This window comes from Choloepus didactylus, chromosome 16 (genome assembly GCF_015220235.1).
Source record: "Choloepus didactylus isolate mChoDid1 chromosome 16, mChoDid1.pri, whole genome shotgun sequence".
Classification (NCBI taxonomy): Eukaryota; Metazoa; Chordata; class Mammalia; order Pilosa; family Megalonychidae; genus Choloepus; species Choloepus didactylus.
In genome coordinates, this window is record NC_051322.1 from 21,523,914 (window position 1) to 21,545,346 (window position 21,433).

Sequence of the window (21,433 nt, forward strand, 5' to 3'; positions counted from 1 at the left end):
GCTTGACTGACAAAATCAAAAAGAGAGAAGACCCATATAAACAAAATAATGAATGAAAAAGGTGACATAACTGCAGATCCTGAAGAAATTAAAAAAATTATAAGAGGATATTATGAACAACTGTATGGCAACAAACTGGATAATGTAGAAGAAATGGACAATTTCCTGGAAACATATGAACAACCTAGACTGACCAGAGAAGAAATAGAAGACCTCAACCAACCCATCACAAGCAAAGAGATCCAATCAGTCATCAAAAATCTTCCCACAAATAAATGCCCAGGGCCAGATGGCTTCACAGGGGAATTCTACCAAACTTTCCAGAAAGAACTGACACCAATCTTACTCAAACTCTTTCAAAACATTGAAAAAAATGGAACACTACCTAACTCATTTTATGAAGTTAACATCAATCTAATACCAAAACCAGGCAAAGATGCTACAAAAAAGGAAAACTACCGGCCAATCTCCCTAATGAATATAGATGCAAAAATCCTCAACAAAATACTTGCAAATCGAATCCAAAGACACATTAAAAAAATCATACACCATGACCAAGTGGGGTTCATTCCAGGCATGCAAGGATGGTTCAACATAAGAAAAACAATCAATGTATTACAACACATTAAAAACTCGAAAGGGAAAAATCAATTGATCATCTCAATAGATGCTGAAAAAGCATTTGACAAAATCCAACATCCGTTTTTGATAAAAACACTTCAAAAGGTAGGAATTGAAGGAAACTTCCTCAACATGATAAAGAGCATATATGAAAAACCCACAGCCAGCATAGTACTCAATGGTGAGAGACTGAAAGCCTTCCCTCTAAGATCAGGAACAAGACAAGGATGCCCGCTGTCACCACTGTTATTCAACATTGTGCTGGAAGTGCTAGCCAGGGCAATCCGGCAAGACAAAGAAATAAAAGGCATCCAAATTGGAAAAGAAGAAGTAAAACTGTCATTGTTTGCAGATGATATGATCTTATATCTAGAAAACCCTGAGAAATCAACGATACACCTACTAGAGCTAATAAACAAATTTAGCAAAGTAGCGGGATACAAGATTAATGCACATAAGTCAGTAATGTTTCTATATGCTAGAAATGAACAAACTGAAAGACACTCAAGAAAAAGATACCATTTTCAATAGCAACTAAAAAAATCAAGTACCTAGGAATAAACTTAACCAAAGATGTAAAAGACCTATACAAAGAAAACTACATAACTCTACTAAAAGAAATAGAAGGGGACCTTAAAAGATGGAAAAATATTCCATGTTCATGGATAGGAAGGCTAAATGTCATTAAGATGTCAATTCTACCCAAACTCATCTACAGATTCAATGCAATCCCAATCAAAATTCCAACAACCTACTTTGCAGACTTGGAAAAGCTAGTTATCAAATTTATTTGGAAAGGGAAGATGCCTCGAATTGCTAAAGACACTCTAAAAAAGAAAAACGAAGTGGGAGGACTTACACTCCCTGACTTTGAAGCTTATTATAAAGCCACAGTTGCCAAAACAGCATGGTACTGGCAGAAAGATAGACATATAGATCAATGGAATCGAATTGAGAATTCAGAGATAGACCCTCAGATCTATGGCCGACTGATATTTGATAAGGCCCCCAAAGTCACCGAACTGAGCCATAATGGTCTTTTCAACAAATGGGGCTGGGAGAGTTGGATATCCATATCCAAAAGAATGAAAGAGGACCCCTACCTCACCCCCTACACAAAAATTAACTCAAAATGGACCAAAGATCTCAATATAAAAGAAAGTACCATTAAACTCCTAGAAGATAATGTAGGAAAACATCTTCAAGACCTTGTATTAGGAGGCCACTTCCTAGACTTTACACCCAAAGCACAAGCAACAAAAGAGAAAATAGATAAATGGGAACTCCTCAAGCTTAGAAGTTTCTGCACCTCAAAGGAATTTCTCAAAAAGGTAAAGAGGCAGCCAACTCAATGGGAAAAAATTTTTGGAAACCATGTATCTGACAAAAGACTGATATCTTGCATATACAAAGAAATCCTACAACTCAATGACAATAGTACAGACAGCCCAATTATAAAATGGGCAAAAGATATGAAAAGACAGTTCTCTGAAGAGGAAATACAAATGGCCAAGAAACACATGAAAAAATGTTCAGCTTCACTAGCTATTAGAGAGATGCAAATTAAGACCACAATGAGATACCATCTAACACCGGTTAGAATGGCTGCCATTAAACAAACAGGAAACTACAAATGCTGGAGGGGATGTGGAGAAATTGGAACTCTTATTCATTGTTGGTGGGACTGTATAATGGTTCAGCCACTCTGGAAGTCAGTCTGGCAGTTCCTTAGAAAACTAGAGATAGAGCTACCATTCGATCCAGCGATTGCACTTCTCGGGATATACCCGGAAGATCGGAAAGCAGTGACACGAACAGATATCTGCACGCCAATGTTCATAGCAGCATTATTCACAATTGCCAAGAGATGGAAACAACCCAAATGTCCATCAACAGATGAGTGGACAAATAAAATGTGGTATATACACACGATGGAATACTACGCGGCAGTAAGAAGGAACGATCTGGTGAAACATATGACAACATGGATGAACCTTGAAGACATAATGCTGAGCGAAATAAGCCAGGCACAAAAAGAGAAATATTATATGCTACCACTAATGTGAACTTTGAAAAATGTAAAACAAATGGTTTATAATGTATAATGTAGGGGAACTAGCAGTAGAGAGCAATTAAGGAAGGGGGAACAATAATCCAAGAAGAACAGATAAGCTATTTAACGTTCTGGGGATGCCCAGAAATGACTATGGTCTGTTAATTTCTGATGGATGTAGTAGGAACAAGTTCACTGAAATGTTGCTATAGTATGTAACTTTCTTGGGGTAAAGTAGGAACATGTGGGAAGTTAAGCAGTTATCTTAGGTTAGTTGTCTTTTTCTTACTCCCTTGCTATGGTCTCTTTGAAATGTTCTTTTATTGTATGTTTGTTTTCTTTTTAACTTTTTTTTTTCATACAGTTGATTTGAAAAAAGAAGGGAAAGTTAAAAAAAAAAAAAAAAAGAAAAAAGACAAACAAGGAAAAAAAAAAAAAAAAAGTTTTTGTGCCCCCTTGTGGGGCCGGTGGAGAATGCAGGGGTATTCGCCTACCCCCCCACCATGGTTGCTAAAATGACCACAGACATAGGGGACTGGTGGTTTGATGGGTTGAGCCCTCTACCATAAGTTTTACCCTTGGGAAGACGGTTGCTGCAAAGGAGAGGCTAGGCCTCCCTGTATTTGTGCCTAAGAGTCTCCTCCTGAATGCCTCTTTGTTGCTCAGATGTGGCCCTCTCTCTCTGGCTAAGCCAACTTGAAAGGTGAAATCACTGCCCTCCCCCCTACGTGGGATCAGACACCCAGGGAAGTGAATCTCCCTGGCAACGTGGAATATGACTCCCGGGGAGGAATGTAGACCCGGCATCGTGGGATGGAGAACATCTTCTTGACCAAAAGGGGGATGTGAAAGGAAATGAAATAAGCTTCAGTGGCAGAGAGATTCCAAAACGAGCCGAGAGATCACTCTGGTGGGCACTCTTACGCACACTTTAGACAACCTTTTTTAGGTTCTAAAGAATTGGGGTAGCTGGTGGTGGATACCTGAAACTATTAAACTACAACCCAGAACCCATGAATCTCGAAGACAGTTGTATAAAAATGTAGCTTATGAGGGGTGACAGTGGGATTGGGAATGCCATAAGGACCACACTCCACTTTGTCTAGTTTATGGATGGATGAGTAGAAAAATTGGGGAAGGAAACAAACAAACAGACAGACAAGGGCGCCCAGTGTTCTTTTTTACTTTAGTTGCTCTTTTTCACTTTAGTTATTATTCTGGTTATTTTTGTGTGTGTGGTAATGAGGGTGTCGGGGATTGATTTAGGTGATGAATGTACAACTATGTAATGGTACTGTAAACAATCGAAAGTACAATTTGTTTTGTATGACTGCGTGGTATGTGAATATATCTCAATAAAATGATGATTAAAAATATATATATATATATATATATATATATACTGTTTCAAACCTAAAAAAAAAAAAAAAAAAATAAATGGGTTGATGAAGAAACCTTGAGGGCACTATATTGAGTGAAATAAATCAGACACCTAAGGACAAATATTGCAGGGTCTCACTGATATGAACTAATTATAATATGTCAACTCATAGACATGAAATACAAGTTACCAGGATATAGAATGAGGCTATAGAATGGGGAGCGGTTGCTTATTATGAGCAGAATGTTCAACTAGGTTGAACTTAAGTGTCTGAAAATGGACAGAAGTGATGGTAGCACTTTGTGAGAATAACAGCGCTGAATGGTGTGTGAACATGGTGGAAAGGGGATGCTCCAAGTCACGTATGTCACCAGAAGGAAAGTTGGAGGTTAAAAGACGGGAATGTATAAAATAGTGAACCCAGTGGTTGGCAATGCTAACTGTGCAAATATTAGAAATCTCTTTCATGAACTAGAACAAATTTATGACACTATAACTAGAAGTTAATAACAGAAGGGCATATAGGGAGAAAAGCATACCTATTGCAAACTATATACTACAGTTAGTAGTATTTTCACCACCAGTAACAAATGTACTATACCAATACTACGAGTCAATAACGGATGGGGGGGCGGGTGGTTAGGGATATGGGAGGATTAGAGAGTTTCCTTTTTTTTGTCTTTGTTTCTTTTCTGGATTAATGAAAATGTTCTAAAAATTCAGAAAAAAAAATTGTGGTGATGGATGCACAGCTGTATGATGGTATTGTGCGCAACTGATTGTACACTTTGGATCTTTGGATAACTGTATGGAACGTGAACAATCTCAATAAAAATTAATTAATTAATTAATTAAATAGAGACGTTAGGCTGGAACTGAGGTTGCCTGCTACGGAGAGTAACAGAACATCAGACCAAGTAAGTTAAAAACTGTTCTTTTTAAGATTCAGTGACTGGTAGGATAGATTTTGATAAGGAATCGAAACCCTGAGACATTTTATCAACTTAAAACATCTAAGAACAGGATGAGAATCAGGGCAGAGTTCCTACTTCAAAATAAGAAACACTAACAAATACTGAAGCATTTTTACTGTCTTTTATTCGACCTGTATTCTTTGATTCACCCAGTATTCTAGCGTCTAAAATGCTTTGTTGGTGTAATTATTTGTCCTTTTCCTTTCATTCTGAGTATAGTATTTCCCTAGAGATGTAAGTTTTCTACGTTTCCAAAAGCCCATGCAGCTTCTTGTCTCCTCCCAGGGGATCACGTCAGTGCCAGCATGTGTGGAAGCTGGGGTGGGGGGGGGGCACTGTGCACAGTGGGGCGGAGGAAGGAGGCCTGAAGTATCTGATTCAAATGGGAAGTTAACAATGTGAACACACGAGGTTTTTTAACACATGCATGTAGACAAATACAGAAGTAGCTATAGATGTGTCTGTTCTACATATACACACAGCGCACTTTCTAGTCTGTCTGCTGAGAGAGCCTGAAAGCAACGACACTCAGGGAACAATAAGCTCACCAAGCACCTGAATCTTGGTTTCTAAATGTCATCTTCCATTACAAGGAACTAGCACTTCTTAGAGAAATGGCCAGTTCTAGGGCTGGAACAGGAATAGTTCAAGATGAGCCTGGAACAGCTTGTTATGCCAGAAAAAACAGTGCTCAAAGAATGCTGTGGTCTAATCAAAAGAACACAGGAGCCAATGTAAAGGGATCCCAATGGCCAAATATGGAAAAATAAAATTGAACACCAAAATAAATGGGGGTATCAGAATTCAAATCACTGAATATAATTAAATGAATGAATAAATAACTATGGGAGAGTGGAAAGCTCTTTCTTACAGTAGAACCCAATTAATAAGCATAGAAAGAATGGTGGAGGCACAAAATCAACACAACCACCATCATAGAGGGAGTGGACTCGGTGGAGGCATCTTTGGATGCCGAGGCTAGGTGGCTGGGGTGGAGGTTTGAGGAGAAACATGTTGCTGGTGTAATGCTGGAACGCCTCCAGGACAAAGGGGAAATGAGGACTTTGCAGTGGAGAAACCTGGCTGGTACCAACCTGACCAGATGCTGAAGATGTCCTGCCTCACCTCTAGCAGGACAGGTGAGCATTGTGTACCTCCTGAGAGGAAGCACGGCAAGAGCACAGAATCATTTCTGCTGTCATTTCTGTGCGTTTCTGCCATGGGAGTAGGTCCTGAGTCTAGTGAGAAGAAAGCACTGATGGGCCAGGCTGACAGGGTCATCCTCAGAATGAAAGGCCTGTATCGTCTATAAGACTGCCAAGGACACAAGAAAGACAAGACTGGTGCAGATGGAAGAAGACTGACGCAGGACAATTAAATACAAAGAGTGTTCCTGGACAGGATCTTGGAGTGGAAGGTAAAATAAAGATAGTGATGACACAATTGGAGAAATTTCAATGGGATCTGGGAATTGGACGGTCATGTGTATCAACATTGATTTATTAGGTGGGAGGGCTGCATGGAGGTAATGCAGACAAGTGGGGGATTGGGGGGGGGTGGACAAGGAGGTTTCATGTCAGGATGCTCCACGGCTCCTGCTCCTAAATAACAGAGTTCTCTTGCTCTCTCCATATAAATTTATGTGTTCACACAAATCAACAATTGGGGAATCTGAGTGAAGGGGATGCTATAGTTTTCCATAACGTTCTTCCAACCTTTCTGTAAGATAAAACTATGTAAAACACATATAAAAATGGAGGTAATGTTGTTTAAAAAAAAAAAAAAAGTCCAAATAAAGGTATTCCCAACTTCACAGACCCATGGATAGAGTGAGAAAATGGAAGAAACCCTCTAAGAACCATGGGGAAAAAACCACAGGGAGACTGACAGGCAGAGAAGAGGGAAAGCTTTCAGGCCGGTGGGCGACCAGTCTGGATAAAGGCAGGAGTTCTGAAAGGGCTGAGGGAGCAGTGAGAAAGCCCGTGTGGCTGGGTTCCCAGGGTCGGGGAAGTGGCAGGGGGCAGGGCAGCGGGGCAGGGCTATAGAGCTGAGAAGGGCTTTGAAAGTCAAACCCAAAAGTTTGGACTTAATCCTACAGGCAAGATCAAGTAAATGGCAGGGTAAGGATACTCTAACAAAGGGAAAAAAAAAAGAGTTGGGGAGAGAGGGAGGGAGAGAGGGAGGGAGGGAGGGAGGGTGGGAGAAAAAGTGAGAGAGGTGGAGTGAGAGCTGGAAGGAGTGAGAGCAAGTGCAAAGGACACAAAGAGAGAGAAAGAGGAAATAGAAAGCTAAAATCGAACACCCATATCCACCAAGGTCCAACTTACAGCAGCGAAAATTCTCTAAAACACTGTGCTGTACTTGAAGCAGATATAAAAATAAAGATTTCTAAGCTCTGAAACTGTTGCCAAAAACCTCCTACATTACTATTTACTGAATCCCAACTAGGTGGGAAGCACTGCCTTGAGCACCACGTACACAATCCACAGCAATGGGTGAGGGTGCAGGGACACTGCTCCATTTCACAAACAACCTTGCTTGACGTTAAGTAAATCCCAGGGCCATGGTTCACATTCAGCTTTGTGTGATTCCCAAGTCCAGGCTCGAACACTCTACGCTGCTGCTACTGTGATTTTGCACGTTTTATTTCTATGAACTTCTAAAGCTCTCTCTTATATTATTAACAACTGTGGAGTTCTCATTTTTCAGTTTATACACATTTAGAAGTGGCAAATAAAAAGTGCTGTTAATCAGATGTCAAGGAAAAACTAAAGATAGACACAAACTGTATCACCATAAAATATAGTAATGGACATTCACAATGCTCTCAAATGATCCAGGAAAGATCAGGGGCGGGCCCATTTTCAGACATCTGCATGCTCTCTAAAGAAATTAGAGGGCGGACATTATCTTATATTTAATCTTTAAAAATTAACACAATTCATTTGCATAACTTTGTTAACCAAATACGGCTAGGAGCAGGGGCTACTCTTGTTTTGGGCTAACATTAACAGGAGAGGGATGGATTTGATGCAAAACTGAAGCTTTTAGGTCCAATGTAGATCTTTTAATTGTACAAACAGTGTAGTAAAATAAAAATTTCAAGAAAACACTGGAAGAGATTTTTTTCCTATACATTATTCAAGCTTGAGAAATATTGTTTTACACCTCATTTCAATCATCTGCTACGCTACACACCTAGGTAACAACTACTGATCCAGACCTCATACACTTTACAATAAAGCTTTATTTATTTTAATAAAGAACCAAATTAAAAATTATATTCACTGGGGAAAAAAAGACTGCATTAGTGCCCAAAAGCCTTACTATCACGAACACTGAAGACTGTCTCATTAAAATTCACTACTGGCCGTCTTCAGAGTCCAGAGACCAAGTCCTCGATGGATCCCTAGAATGTAACTCGTTTCACATCCTGAGAATCAATTTGCAGAGATCAGACTGAAAGCCCTGTTAGACTAAAACTCCTTTAACACAATTTATTAGTAACCAGAGTCCCTTCTTTACTGTTCAATCATATTTCCCCAAAATTAATGTTACAATAAAAGCCAGATACACATAAGATGGTTTATCTGCATATCCTCTCCTGAGTACACGTAAGTTGGTCTATCTGCATATCCTCTCCTTAGTACTTCCTTGATTGTGGAGTTGTGGGCAAAATGTGCCAGCAGATTTGGACAGCAATTCCAACACTTATCAAATTTTGCATTGCTCTAAAATAAGACAAGAATCAAATGAACAAAACCGTGAGCATCCAATCCAGTGTTGTGTATGCAGTAAAGAAATAAGGACACGGGGGAAGGAACTAATAATGCTGACAGAGTCCCTCGTACTCCAAACATAGAGACCAGGCACCTAACATTTTAAATGACTCATCTCATTTAATCCTCACGCAAACCTTGTGACGTAGTGTCATCCTCACCACAAGGGAGAAAAATGGAGGCTGAGGCAGGGTGAGTTAACTTTCCAAATTTGTACAGCTGGTGGGTGTTAGCACTGTGGCCTGGTTCTCACATCAAGACCCTCTCCCTCTCTGTTAACTGTCTCGACTGCAGACAGGCAGTCCCTAACTGCTTGTTATAATACGACTTCATGAGTAAAGACACAACAAAGCAAAAATTGAAAGATAAAATTAAGAACAGAATTAAGGCAAGAAGAAATTTACTGTTACTAATCATGGACTTATACTGGCTATGAGGTGAAATTTAGCAGTGTCTTAAATTGACTTCTTACAAATATTTCAGTGAAAAGTGTATCCTGTAAGAAAGGCATTAGGAAAAACGTAAAGATAACAGTTTTTACCATTTTCCTAGAGTTTAGTAGTTGAAAACATCTCAAGTGAAGGAACAAAAGCAAATACATATTCACCTGTTTAACAAAAACCAATGACAAGAGCATAAACAATAAGTGACAATTTAGGACAAGAACTTAACCTGGAAAGAATTAAAAGAATGTCATAGAGCATTACCATCTGACAAGTGATTTAGTGCAAAATTTTTCATATCTTTAATTTTACTCAACAGAACTACTATCTCCTCTAAATTACTAATAAAGTGGTCGAGTGAAAAATCGAAAGTCAGGAAGACTCACTTTGGCTCTCCTATCTTGATGCCAGGATGCTGTGTGTAAGCATGGGAATGTGTACTGGGGGCAGACTTGAACGCCATGGGACAAATAGGACACTTGTAGAAGACTTCACAGTGGGAACCTTGAATGTGAGACTTCAGTGCAGCCACGTCCGAGTATACAACGTTGCAATGTACACATCTGTGAGAAAAATAAACACGTCATCCTTAGCACAAGACAGTTAAACCATCTGTGACTTCCTTGTGCAAAAACAGGATAAAATAAACATATTTTAATTGCCTTCTAGGTTTCTAATGGCTTTTTGAAGTATATTTTGCTTTTTCTATTTACAATAAATCAGATTACTTCTATGTATTTAAGAGGGGAGATTATAAAGAAGAAAAATAAAATTCAAATGGACTATTTTCTGAGGATCTTTGAAGTTTCTAGGAAAGAATGTCCCGACTCTGGACTCTGGTGAGACTGATGGACTGTGGGTGGCGTATCAAGACCAGGGCTCGTGGAAAGGCCAGGGCCACGTGGCTGCAGAGAAGACATCCAGAGGCTGGATTCTGATGCAGGGACCCAGGGTTCACATTCATCCCTGACACCCCAAAAGCATTTCCAAATGGAAGAAATATTCACTGTCTAAACCTAAATGCCACAAACAGAAAACAGAACAAATGAGTGTTGGCACCAAAGCTGTAGCTAAAGGGACTCTGCCACTTTCCCTAGTATTCAATGATACGTCAGTGTACCCAGAGTTGCGGTGGCCCTCAGGGCAAACGTCAACCACCTACGTGTCTGTCTCCTGGAAAATAAATTTCAGTATACCTGTGTTTGAGAAATGACATCAATTTTAAACTTCCAAAAAATTGGCAGCTCTAAAAAAATGGCCTCTCTAATTAACCTCTCCTTACTTTATGAATTCTAATAATTGGACGATTTGCTCATTACTTCCTCAAATCTAGTTCTACAGAAACAAACTGTAAAACTAAGATACATTTCTCTCTCCTGCCTCGTATCTCTCACTCAAGCACTCTCAGTAGCATTTATAACAAATCTATTTGATGACTTCTTCTTCCTTCTTTGTTTACATCTGTAAACTATCTGAGAGTGGTCTGTCTACTCTCAAGAGTCTACAGAGATATAGCTCTAATACAATTGAACATGTTGTGCTCCTGGAGGTATCTGTCAGATGCCCTAGGAAGACCGCAGACAGGTCCTGCCTTCTAGGAGACACAACTCAATGACTTCCATGTTAATCTAAGTATTTCTAGTCTTAGAAGCTCCCTTCCAAATCCATGGAGATGCTTCCAAAGTCACAATGAGTAGCATGTTCTGCATTACACATGTTCTATAAAGCATGCCATAGTAAGCTTTGCAATTATTTTTTAAAAAATCATAATTAATGCTTAGCATTTGAAATGCCTTAAGGCATAATGATCAGCAGTATATACATCTAAAACACCAAATTACCATAGGAGAACAGTTAAGGAAAGTTTTTCTACACTGTCTACTCAAGCTATTACTTTAGGTAATAAAGCCACCCAAGCAGACGGAAATGGGTTAACTTACTGATGACGTCTTCAACAGTCTACTGATCCTTTCTGGATCCTTGTTATTCATTTGTAAAATGAGAATCGGACTAGATGATTTTTTAGTCCTTCCCAACCCTAGAAAAGCCTATGATTGCTATGGAAGGGGAAGACAATGTAAAACAAAAACAGATGGGTTACTAATGAAACTGAAAGACTCTCCACACCATGAATTATAAACAAAACAATTTCCCATCAAGAGAAGAAAGGTGGTATTCAAATGGAGAAAGACCAAGGAAGGGCAAAAAGGAATAAAGAGAAAAAAGCTAATTCTTTAACATCACCTGGAACTAGATGAAGGTTTAGGCCTAAGAAAGTAAACACGAAGTTAAAAGTATCTAGACTAAAGTGGATGAGAATTTTTCAATGTGAGAGGAGGGGCTATGGCATGGTCCACAAAGCTTCATGAAGGCCAAGGGAAAACCCTCTCTAATGTAAGAAAAGAGGGTAGACAATTTCAAAAGAACTTAAGAGAAAGTTCCAAAACATCATACTACAGATGAAAAGAAAAGGTTCAGGGGCAACAGAGGCCAACAGGGAATCTAAGTAAGAAAGGAAAGAGAAGGCAGGATTTGGAGGGCTCATCTAGTAGCTTTATGCTACTAAAAATCCAGTATATTAAGAAATACTTTGTGCCGTGGGTACCAATCAAGTTTCTCTTTATTTTTTCGGTTTTCAAAAAATGTTTACAGTATACAACATACAGTAATTTCCTTTTCTAGACACAGACCCAATATATCAAACAGGAGGTAGGAGTGACTCCTCGATATCCAAGCAATGCAATATGTTCAAGATGAGAAAGAAGGAAATACATAAAGGACAGCACAGTTGGCCTGTGAGAGTGACTTCTCTGGCTACATAAAGAAAAAAGCTGATAATGATCAACTATAGATTCAAAAGGGAGACAACATAACCACGCCAAGGAGCTGCCAAATCTCCAGTCAAAAATTAGATTGGACCACTATTTGTAAGAGCAGGTGAAAAAAATGAAGCTCAAAAATTATTTTCTCTCTTCCAAGAAAGAAGAAAACATAAACTAAACTTCAAGATATGGGAGCACAGAATTTTGATAGTTCTTATAACCTCAAGTCCAGGGAAAGTTTTAAAACATAAAACTTTTAGTTAAAACTTGAAATCTACGATTTGAAGCACTAAACTTAAGCCACTCTGTGTATGGGCGGTCTGAGAAAAGGAAAGCAAGGATGAGCTTTTCCAAGCAAACAAATTGCTTTCAGCCTGCCCAAAGAGATTTCATTTTAATCAAAGAAAGATACCAGGAAGACCTAACATTACAGAAGACATATTTCCTTTGTTCACTCCAACCTAAGCGTACTTTCACTATATTAGAAAGATTAATATTTGAGGGAAGGTTGGTACTGGTTAAAAGAAGAGCACTCAGGAAATGCTGGAGAAGTGCTTTCTGTTATTAAACAGAGAATCCAGTAATAACAGTTGCAAAACACATGCTGTTAAAAACCAAAGTTTTATTCTGCGTGGACTCTGGAATCAAGGCCACCTTTGACGTGTGGCTTTCCTCATAGGAACTCAGCAAGCACCCAAATCATCCTGTTTGACTTTTTAATGTTCCAGTAGAGCTGGTGGCCGGTAACACACCAATGTCACATACAGGGACACCACGGTGCAGAGAGCGTACATAAACTACCACACAGTCAGTCAATGGCAAAACAGGTACAAAAACTTCAGGTATCTTCATTTCCAAACTAAAAGTTGTCTACCAGGGTGAACTCTAATTCATAAAACATTTGTACATTACAGGTTTGGAGGATGAGGTTAAAATGTAAAGTAAGTCTTACATTTTTGTGATAGAAAAATAAAGACTTCTAGGAATCAGTGACGTCCTAACCTAAAATTAACAGAAAACTGTCAAATCATATCTACTGGACTTCATTCTTACAAAGCATTACAGATAGAATTTTAAAAATCACTGAGTACGAACAGTCTAAAATTAAAATTACCAGACCACCAAACAATTTTAAAATAAACATGCAATACAGTAATACCTCTATTAACAAAGACAATGTGTATCAATGTATTTCCTTGGGGGATCAAATATAAAGTAAAAAGCCCATTAAACATGTATAAGTATAATATAAATATACAATAGATAAAATATACATAATAAATATATAATATAAATAAATATAATATAGAAGTTCAAAATATAAAAGGCAGAACAGAGAAATGCATTTCAGAATGTCAGAAAGCAGAGGGTAAAACTAAAGTATATCATCACCCAGTACTAACTAAGATAATATTACATTTGTCAGGTATTGTAAAATATCCATCTGGGAATCTTAGGGACAGTAAAAAGGGTCATGGTTAAAATGTACAGAAGACAGGAAGGCAAAACCTGAACTCAGGTAAAGCAAGAGGAGGAAGAAGGGAAGGTTATTTGGGGTGGAAAGCTCTTAGACAAAGGGCTATGTTAGAAGGAGACATACAAGTGATCCTTCAATGTGGACAAAATAAAAGTAAATGAACACCATACTCTTCTGTTTTGATTAGAAACAGTTTTGATTAACTGTTTTAATTAAGAGGCACAGAAACGCAAGGTATTCTTGCAGGGAGTAAAATTCAGAGAGCACAACAACAGCATGCTACAAAGAGTACAGAAAGAAAAAGCTACAAACATTGGTCAAAGCCAAAACTTGCCATGTGCACAATTTTGCCCAGAATAAGGGACCTCATTTACCCTCCCTTAGCTTTGTGTGGACCATCAGGGCAACACTACATTAAAGGATTCAAATGGATCAACTCGACTGCAAAGGAGCTAGATTCCTACAGGATCTGTTAATCGAGGTATCACTGTATGATCTGAGAACTATGCACACAAGAACACCCCAACGCTGGATGAGCTTCACTTGCATGTGAGTGAACAGAATACTGACCGAAAGCCAACTCGCCGCGTGTAGTGCAGACAGTTCTTGGTGACGTGGGTCTGGAAGTGCACCGATCTGCAGATGGCCCCACACTCAGGGCAGGTGTAGGGAGATTTGTGCTGATGAATTCTCTGGTGTGATGCAAAACTGCACTGGTTAGGAAGCAGCATCTGGCAGATAGTGCATGTCTTCTAAATAAACCAAAGGGGGAAAAGGGTTGGTCCTGCTAAGTATTTTCTAACATGCAAAGAATCTCAGTTAAACCTCAAAATAAGCATACATCCTTCATTTCAAATACTGGTATAACCAACTCAAAGCCCAAGGAAGAAGCAAACCTGAGAGTTAAAATGTTCCATGTAAAATTCCTTACCATGTTAAATAAAACTGCTATGTACTTTGTGGTCAGGCTCATCTCAGAAACTGAGCTAAAGAGAATTATCAGCTTTAGTAGAGTTTCAATTTTGCTACTTTTGCATTTTGTTTACTGCATTGAAGAATTTCTTGCAAATTATGTTGGCAAAACAAATTTAATGTATATGAACAACTTTATGGACATTATGTATCCTGACAGGAGTCACGGTTCCCACATAACTCATAAAATACTTTCTACAAAATAATAAAAAGTTTTTCTTCTTGCACTTGAGCTGGCCTTTAAAAGGATAAACTGGCCATATTATGATTTATGATTAAAACCATTGAAACTGAAGTTCAGAAACATAAATTTGAAATTAGACTGAAATTTTATAGAGTTTAAAATCTGAATACATATAAAATAAAAGACTGAAATTCTCTTTGGGAAAGGCTCAACACCATTAACTATATAGGAATAACTGAAACACACTTTTTCATCTTCTTAGATGTAGGTAATAAATAAGGATTTTTTTTTTAAGCAACTGAAAGTTAAGCATAAGTTGAGGACTTACTACTTCCACCCCCAAAATAAACCTAACATACTTAGCACATGAGATAAAATAAGTTCAAACAGTATTCAGCCATTCATACAAGAAACAAGTATCCACGATCTTCTAAAATGTGGGACTTACACTGAAGTCAGTTAAAACAAAGCCTCAAAGTATAGATTCTTGCTAAGATTTAAAACACCCTTTTAAATGACCAAGGGAGTTATGAAATTTTTAAGATACTGTGTTCTTTTAGTTTTCAAATCAAGTCCCAAAATTAAGGTTTAAACTTTTGAGCAACTTAGACTAAGAAAAATAGGAAACTCACTTGAAAATTCTTTCCTGGTTTTCTTCCGAAAGGACTAACGTACAAATTTTATCCCATAAGACATCTATTATAATCACAAAATGAGAACATTACAGGCAGCTTTGATGAGATTAGCCTATTTTTAAAAATGGCATTCCTTTTCTGGTAATACGTATTTCAAAGGTAAAAACAAGCCACAACAAGGAAAACCAATTAGCAGATCCATTAATTTTAAGATCACGCTGACATCTACATTAACACAGGTAATCATTTGTCTCTTTGAACCAAAGCCTTCATCTACCTTTGCCACACAGTCATTAATCTCAGACAGTAAATTATAATATCTGAGTGTCCACAGGCATCTTAGAATTTCTTGCACTCATTCTTGGGAATAAAATCAATATTTTTATATACTAAAATAAATAAAAAATATTTTGGTTATATATTAATAAGCATTGATTCCATCCCACCATATGTCAAACAGTGAACTCTCACTTTAAATGCACTGTCTTATTTAATTCCCATAGTAAGCTATGAAATAGATAATATTATTGCCATTTTACAGAGGAGGAAGAGACCTAGAAATTAAGAAACTCGCCTAAGGCCCCTCAGCTATCAACTGGAAGACCATGATTTGAACCAGGTTCTGAATAATTCCAAAGCCTGTGAGGAGGGCTCAGGGAGAAGAGTGGGTGGGGTTTCCAAAGAACTAACAAACAAAAATACAAAGGGGAAAAAGTATCTGCAAATTCGTGTGAATGCCGATGATGACCATATATGTTAGGATTATGGGTGATTTTCCCCACCCCAGGTTTTCTTTTTTGTAAAGGAACGTGGTTATATTACATTAATAACAGGGAAAAGAGCAAGGAAAATAAAAGAAAATCTACAAAGCAGATAAAGTATAAGGTGTTCCCCAAAAGCAGAAACTCTTTCAAATTGTTATCTCAGACATATTAACAAACAGTTATCCTTCACAATATATAAAAAATTCACAGTGAAGTATTTAAATGCTCCTTCCTATTGGACATTAAATATTTATAATTATATAAATAATTACAGATGTGTTGATGGGTGGAGAGGGTTTCTTAATAGCAGATTAACTAAAGTAAGTATCAAAATTATTCACTTCAAGAAGAGTCTTTATGAATTATTAAGTATTCTTTACACACAGAAATCTATGAAAATGATGAAAAACGTTTTACAGTACCAGGGTCACCTACATTCAGTACCACCCTCCCTCATGGCAGTTCTGGGTGAGGAAAAGTCTTGTCTTTAGAAGGACTCTGGCGTAGGGCAGTCCTCCACGGTGGGGGGGTGGGGGAGAAAGGGGGCTCCATTACAGCTGGAGGAAGCCACCCTCCCGCTCAGTGGATGAGTGTGCACTCAAGGATTTCCACTGGCTTCCTCACCCACTTTAGATACAAAAGTAGAAAAGGAAAGTGGGAGCCAGTATGGACTATAGCCCAAAACACATTTATATTTTGCAATTACTGACATGGTATAATCAGGTCACTGGGGAATCATGTTGGATAATTAAAGACCTGTTCTTTATTTTCTACATATAGGTACATATATATTCACACACACACACAACACACACACACACGCACAGTATTTACTCCCACCTTTCTACCTTTGTTTACTTCCTTTCATTCCATGCCCCTATTCCATTTTGAGAAAAAGCACGCTACTTTTTATGGTAGACATTCTCCTCCTAAAAGCTACCTGCCCGATATCAACCGTTTTAAACTTATCACATTGTTTACTTGAGTAAATGTCGTCTCTGCCTGGCAATGCTTTCCCAGAACACCCAGTGATGCATTTTCACACACAAAGGCCTACCCTCCACTAGCTTTCTCGGACACTCTGAACTCATGGCAATGAAGCACATTCTCCAGATTTGGGGGGACAGATAAGGATTTCTTTGTAATCTAAAAGAAGCTGACTTTTTTTTTTTAATCAAAGAAATTAAAATATATTTTAAAAGTCTAACTCTGTACTATACAAATTGAGGCTACTAGCTAAAGGCTTAAGCAGTTTAATGTGATAGTACCTGATTTCGGAGTAGAAAAAGGTATAACAAAATACCCTTAAATAATTTTATGTATCTTTTGACATTTTAAATGTCATCGGATAGTGGTTGAATGTTTTCAGTACTTAACTAGTAACAGCTAATTTCTACTCTGGGCCCTTTGTTTGTCTCAGAGAACTTATTTTTTCAAGTAAGTTATTCAACTTTTCAATACAGTAAAGCAATGCTAGAAAGTTACAGGAAAACAAAACTGAAAAGTAATCAAGTTTTATACTTTATAACTACTCTTACTGTGCTTTTTCTGCCAATTCCGGACACTGAAAATTGATCAATGCACTCAAATACAAGCTGTGGGGAAGAGGGAAGACAAGCATCTTACGGCCCAACTAAGAAGTCAGAGAAGGTTAGGGTTCAGCATCTTCTCTTTATAGGTAAGGAATTATCTGAGTAACAAGGAAAATGATTCTACATGCTTAACTGATATTTTAGGGGAGGAAATAGCATAGGAAAGGTATAAGAGGAATGAGAAAGGCTAGAGAAATCTGAGTAAATATAGCATACATTTATTTATGCTTAAATCTCAAACAGACCAAATCTACAACAATATGAAACAGCATTTTAATTATAATCTAAAGGTCACAGACACTGCCAGCTTAACAGTTCAGCCCATATGTTAAGTAAATTGTTTCTGCCTCACAGCAAAAGTTTCATAATCTTCTGTCTACAGTATAAATTACCAAAACAAACAAACAAAAAATAAAGTATACCAGTTTGTTTTTTGGCTTCCAATTTCACAATGAGAACACAGAGAAAACATTTCATTTCAGATCTTACTTAAATGGAAATAACACAAAACCAGCATTATAGCAGAACTCACTCTATATCACTTTTGTTCCCAAAGCTAGTTAGTTGGTTTTGTCCTCAAATCCTTCTGCTATGCTAAAAATCCCTAATGAAAGAGGTAGCAGTTAAATGGGCAAATTTACAGAAAAAGTAGTGTCAACACAGATATAGGTGCAATATAGGTAAATAAAGGATTAATAACTCCAATATATAATATGGGACAGCTGGGACTGGAATAATCTGACCTAAATTAAAATTAATCACTCAGAAGATCAGGATCAAAAACTGCAAGTCCCGAGTCTTTGGCTATTTGGGGGAAGATAATTCAAGAAGGCTCCGTGGTTGTGAAGAAGCTATTTGAGAGCAGAGCATATCTAGTAATGAGAGCTGGCTAGGGCTGCTCAAGAGAATTTACTATATTTGGAATGCTGTATTAAATGATGCCAGAAAGTTTCTGAAATTAAAATGAAACAGCAATCCCTAAAAATGAGGACCACTGCAGATATAAAGCAACTTCATCTACATTCTTAAAGCTAATTTGGATGTAACTCCAAGAGTCCATTCTTATATGATTCCCAACATCCCTCCAGCTTTAAAATTCCATGCCTCTGTATCTTAAAGAATCAGCATGATGAAGTGGAAAGTTAAATGAACCGACAATAAAGACACCTTGCCCTGAGTCCCAGTTCTGCCACTAATTGGACATGTTTCTTCAATTGTAAAATAAAACGGTTGACCAGAAGACCTGTAACATTCTCTGATTCTATGGCTGATGTAGAATCTACAGGAAGAACACTGATTTCAACAATTAAGAGGTTGCAGTATGTATTCCCAGTCTGCACTTGGCTAAACTGTCATGGTTTTACTAAGAGGTGAAGCAATGTGATCCAAACACACTTAAATATCAACTATTAAAACTACACTCTTCAGCTCTAGAATACTTCAGGAAGAGGAGAAAAGAGCTTTTCTACCTTCACCACCCACTCCTTTCCTTAACCTGCCCATAAGGCATGGATTATTAATCAGATAGGTCAGCTTATAAACCCCCAACTGGGACTGATCTACTGGTGCTAAAAGCCAACTCACCAGGGCTCTGTTTTTACTGGATTGCTTGGTTGCACGTGGCTGGGAAGGTAAATGATGCTCCCATCCTACACCATCTCGCGCTCTCCCTCAGCCACTTCCTCCTCGTATGGTCAGCAGACCCAGGCAGGGCAGTCTAACCTCTGTCTCAGCAGACTTTAGGTTCCTGTACCATATTATGAAACAGAGAGTGAAAAATCCCAAGGCTCGGTTCCAGGCATGGGGAATTTAGGGCAAAGTGGGCCTTGAGCTAAACCATGTATTCCAACTTATCTCTTACCCAGACCTGCACAGGGTAGTTTACTGAGCACAGAGCCGGTTGGATGGCACTTGGATTCTCTTTGGCAAGCATGACTTCTGTGTAGACTGCCCACGGGACAGTCCCACAGGAGGAGGAAAAACTGGCAACTGCATATTGGCAAAGTCTCAAAAGACTAAATATACATGTATGGGGAGATGGTGAAGGGAGAACTGGCACTGAGCAAGCATAGCCCCAGCTGGTATAAACAGGAAAAGACTCTCCTGGGTTCTGAGGAGCACCCTTGGAAAATTAAGTAAAGGATACATTCAAAACATGCAGAAGAGTTGAGATATAAAGGGAGAAAATGACAGATAAAAAGATAAGGGAGTCAGTGAATGAGCTACACAAAGAAAAAACTGTTCTTGAGAGAAAGGCTGAGATCTTCAGAGGCTGGGCTCCACAGATGTGAAAGGGAAAAGGAGAGATTCTCATTCCTAACTGCTTTTAAAGATGGAACTAGGAAAAAGGGCATTTTGCACCGAGTGAGGAAATCGTCTGAGAATTAGAGAAGACAAAGAAATCTCAGAAAGTGAAATGGAATGCTATCCCCACAGGAAGCCAAATTCCAAAACACAAGATGTGAATGCTCTGAAATCCTCAGGCAGAGCATAATGATGCAATTATGGAATCTTTCCTCGGAGACAGGACAACTACATTAGGACATTTGAAAAAAATGGAGCGAAACTTCAAAGAAGATGGACTAGATGCAGTTTTCCCTATTCCTTCCACTAAGTACAGCTAATAACCCTGAGCATTATAAATAAAACAAACATAAAAAGATGGTAAAGCGGAGTGGAGAAAGCAGACCAGCTAGAGACCTCAGGATGAGGAATGACACAGCGGTGAGTTCCTTGGGGTTTTCTGTGCCTCATATTTTGAGCTGAAGACGCTGGCAACCCAGAAATGCCAATGGCACAGGCGCAAAAAAAAAAAAAAAAGTCCCAACAAAAGCCTGTACTTTCTAGATACAAGACCAGCCAAGTACAGTCCTAGCAAAACAGAAAACTTTCAGACAATTACTACTCTACTCCAGCCAAACATCACAGAAAAACCTGGGACCCCACCCCACCCTAACCCTAACCCCTGCCAGGCCTGGGTATAGCCGGGACTTCCAACCTCCTGAAGCTGTAAATGAGGTGTCTCCACAACCCTTCCCTAACAGTATCAGAAAAGGCCAGTAGGAAACAGGGACTTTCACCTCTATCAGGTGAGAATGAGCACCCCCTCCAAGTGCTAGAAAAATCCCCCAAAAGAAATCTCCACACCCAGATGGTTTCATTAGAGATTACTACACAACATTTAAAGAAGAATTAACACCAATTATGTACAATTTCTTCCAGAAAATAGAAGAGGAAGGAACACATCTTAACTCATTATATAAAGCTAGCATTAATCTGCCCCAAACCAAAGAAAGTAACAAAAAGAAAATCACACTTCAATATCACTCATAAATATAGATGCAAAAATCCTTAAACAAAATATTAGAGAAATTCTGTAATATATAAAAAGAATTATACATTTTGTTTGAAATGTGTGTTTTTTTGTTTTTTTGTTTGTTTTAATTTTTTGACAAAATGTTAAAAAAAAAAAGTAGTATACATCATGACCAAGTCAGATTCATTCCAGGAATGCAAGGCTAGTTCAATATCTGAAGATCAATAAAGTAACGAACATATCAACAGGCTAAAGGGAAAAAAAAATACATGATCACATCAACTGATAAAGAAAAAGCATCTGAAAAAATTAACACCCATTCATGTTAAAAATGGTTAGAAAAATAGGAATATAGGGAAGTTCCCTCAACTTGATAAGAAATATCTACAAGAAACAAACAAGTAACACTATACTTTATGA

The 21,433-nt window shown here is 38.2% G+C and overlaps 1 protein-coding gene across 8 annotated transcripts in view; it reads right to left on the bottom strand.

Moving 5' to 3' along the window:
- ZNF532 (zinc finger protein 532) overlaps window positions 1-21,433 on the bottom strand; it is a 160,501-nt gene that overhangs the window by 68,298 nt on the left and 70,770 nt on the right. For all 8 annotated transcript variants that reach the window (XM_037805984.1, XM_037805983.1, XM_037805979.1 and 5 more), the window contains 2 exons: window positions 14,121-14,302; window positions 9,638-9,814 (listed from right to left, as the gene is read on the bottom strand). In XM_037805984.1, coding sequence (XP_037661912.1) covers window positions 9,638-9,814; window positions 14,121-14,302 — 359 coding nt within the window. The remainder of the gene's footprint in view (window positions 1-9,637; window positions 9,815-14,120; window positions 14,303-21,433) is intronic.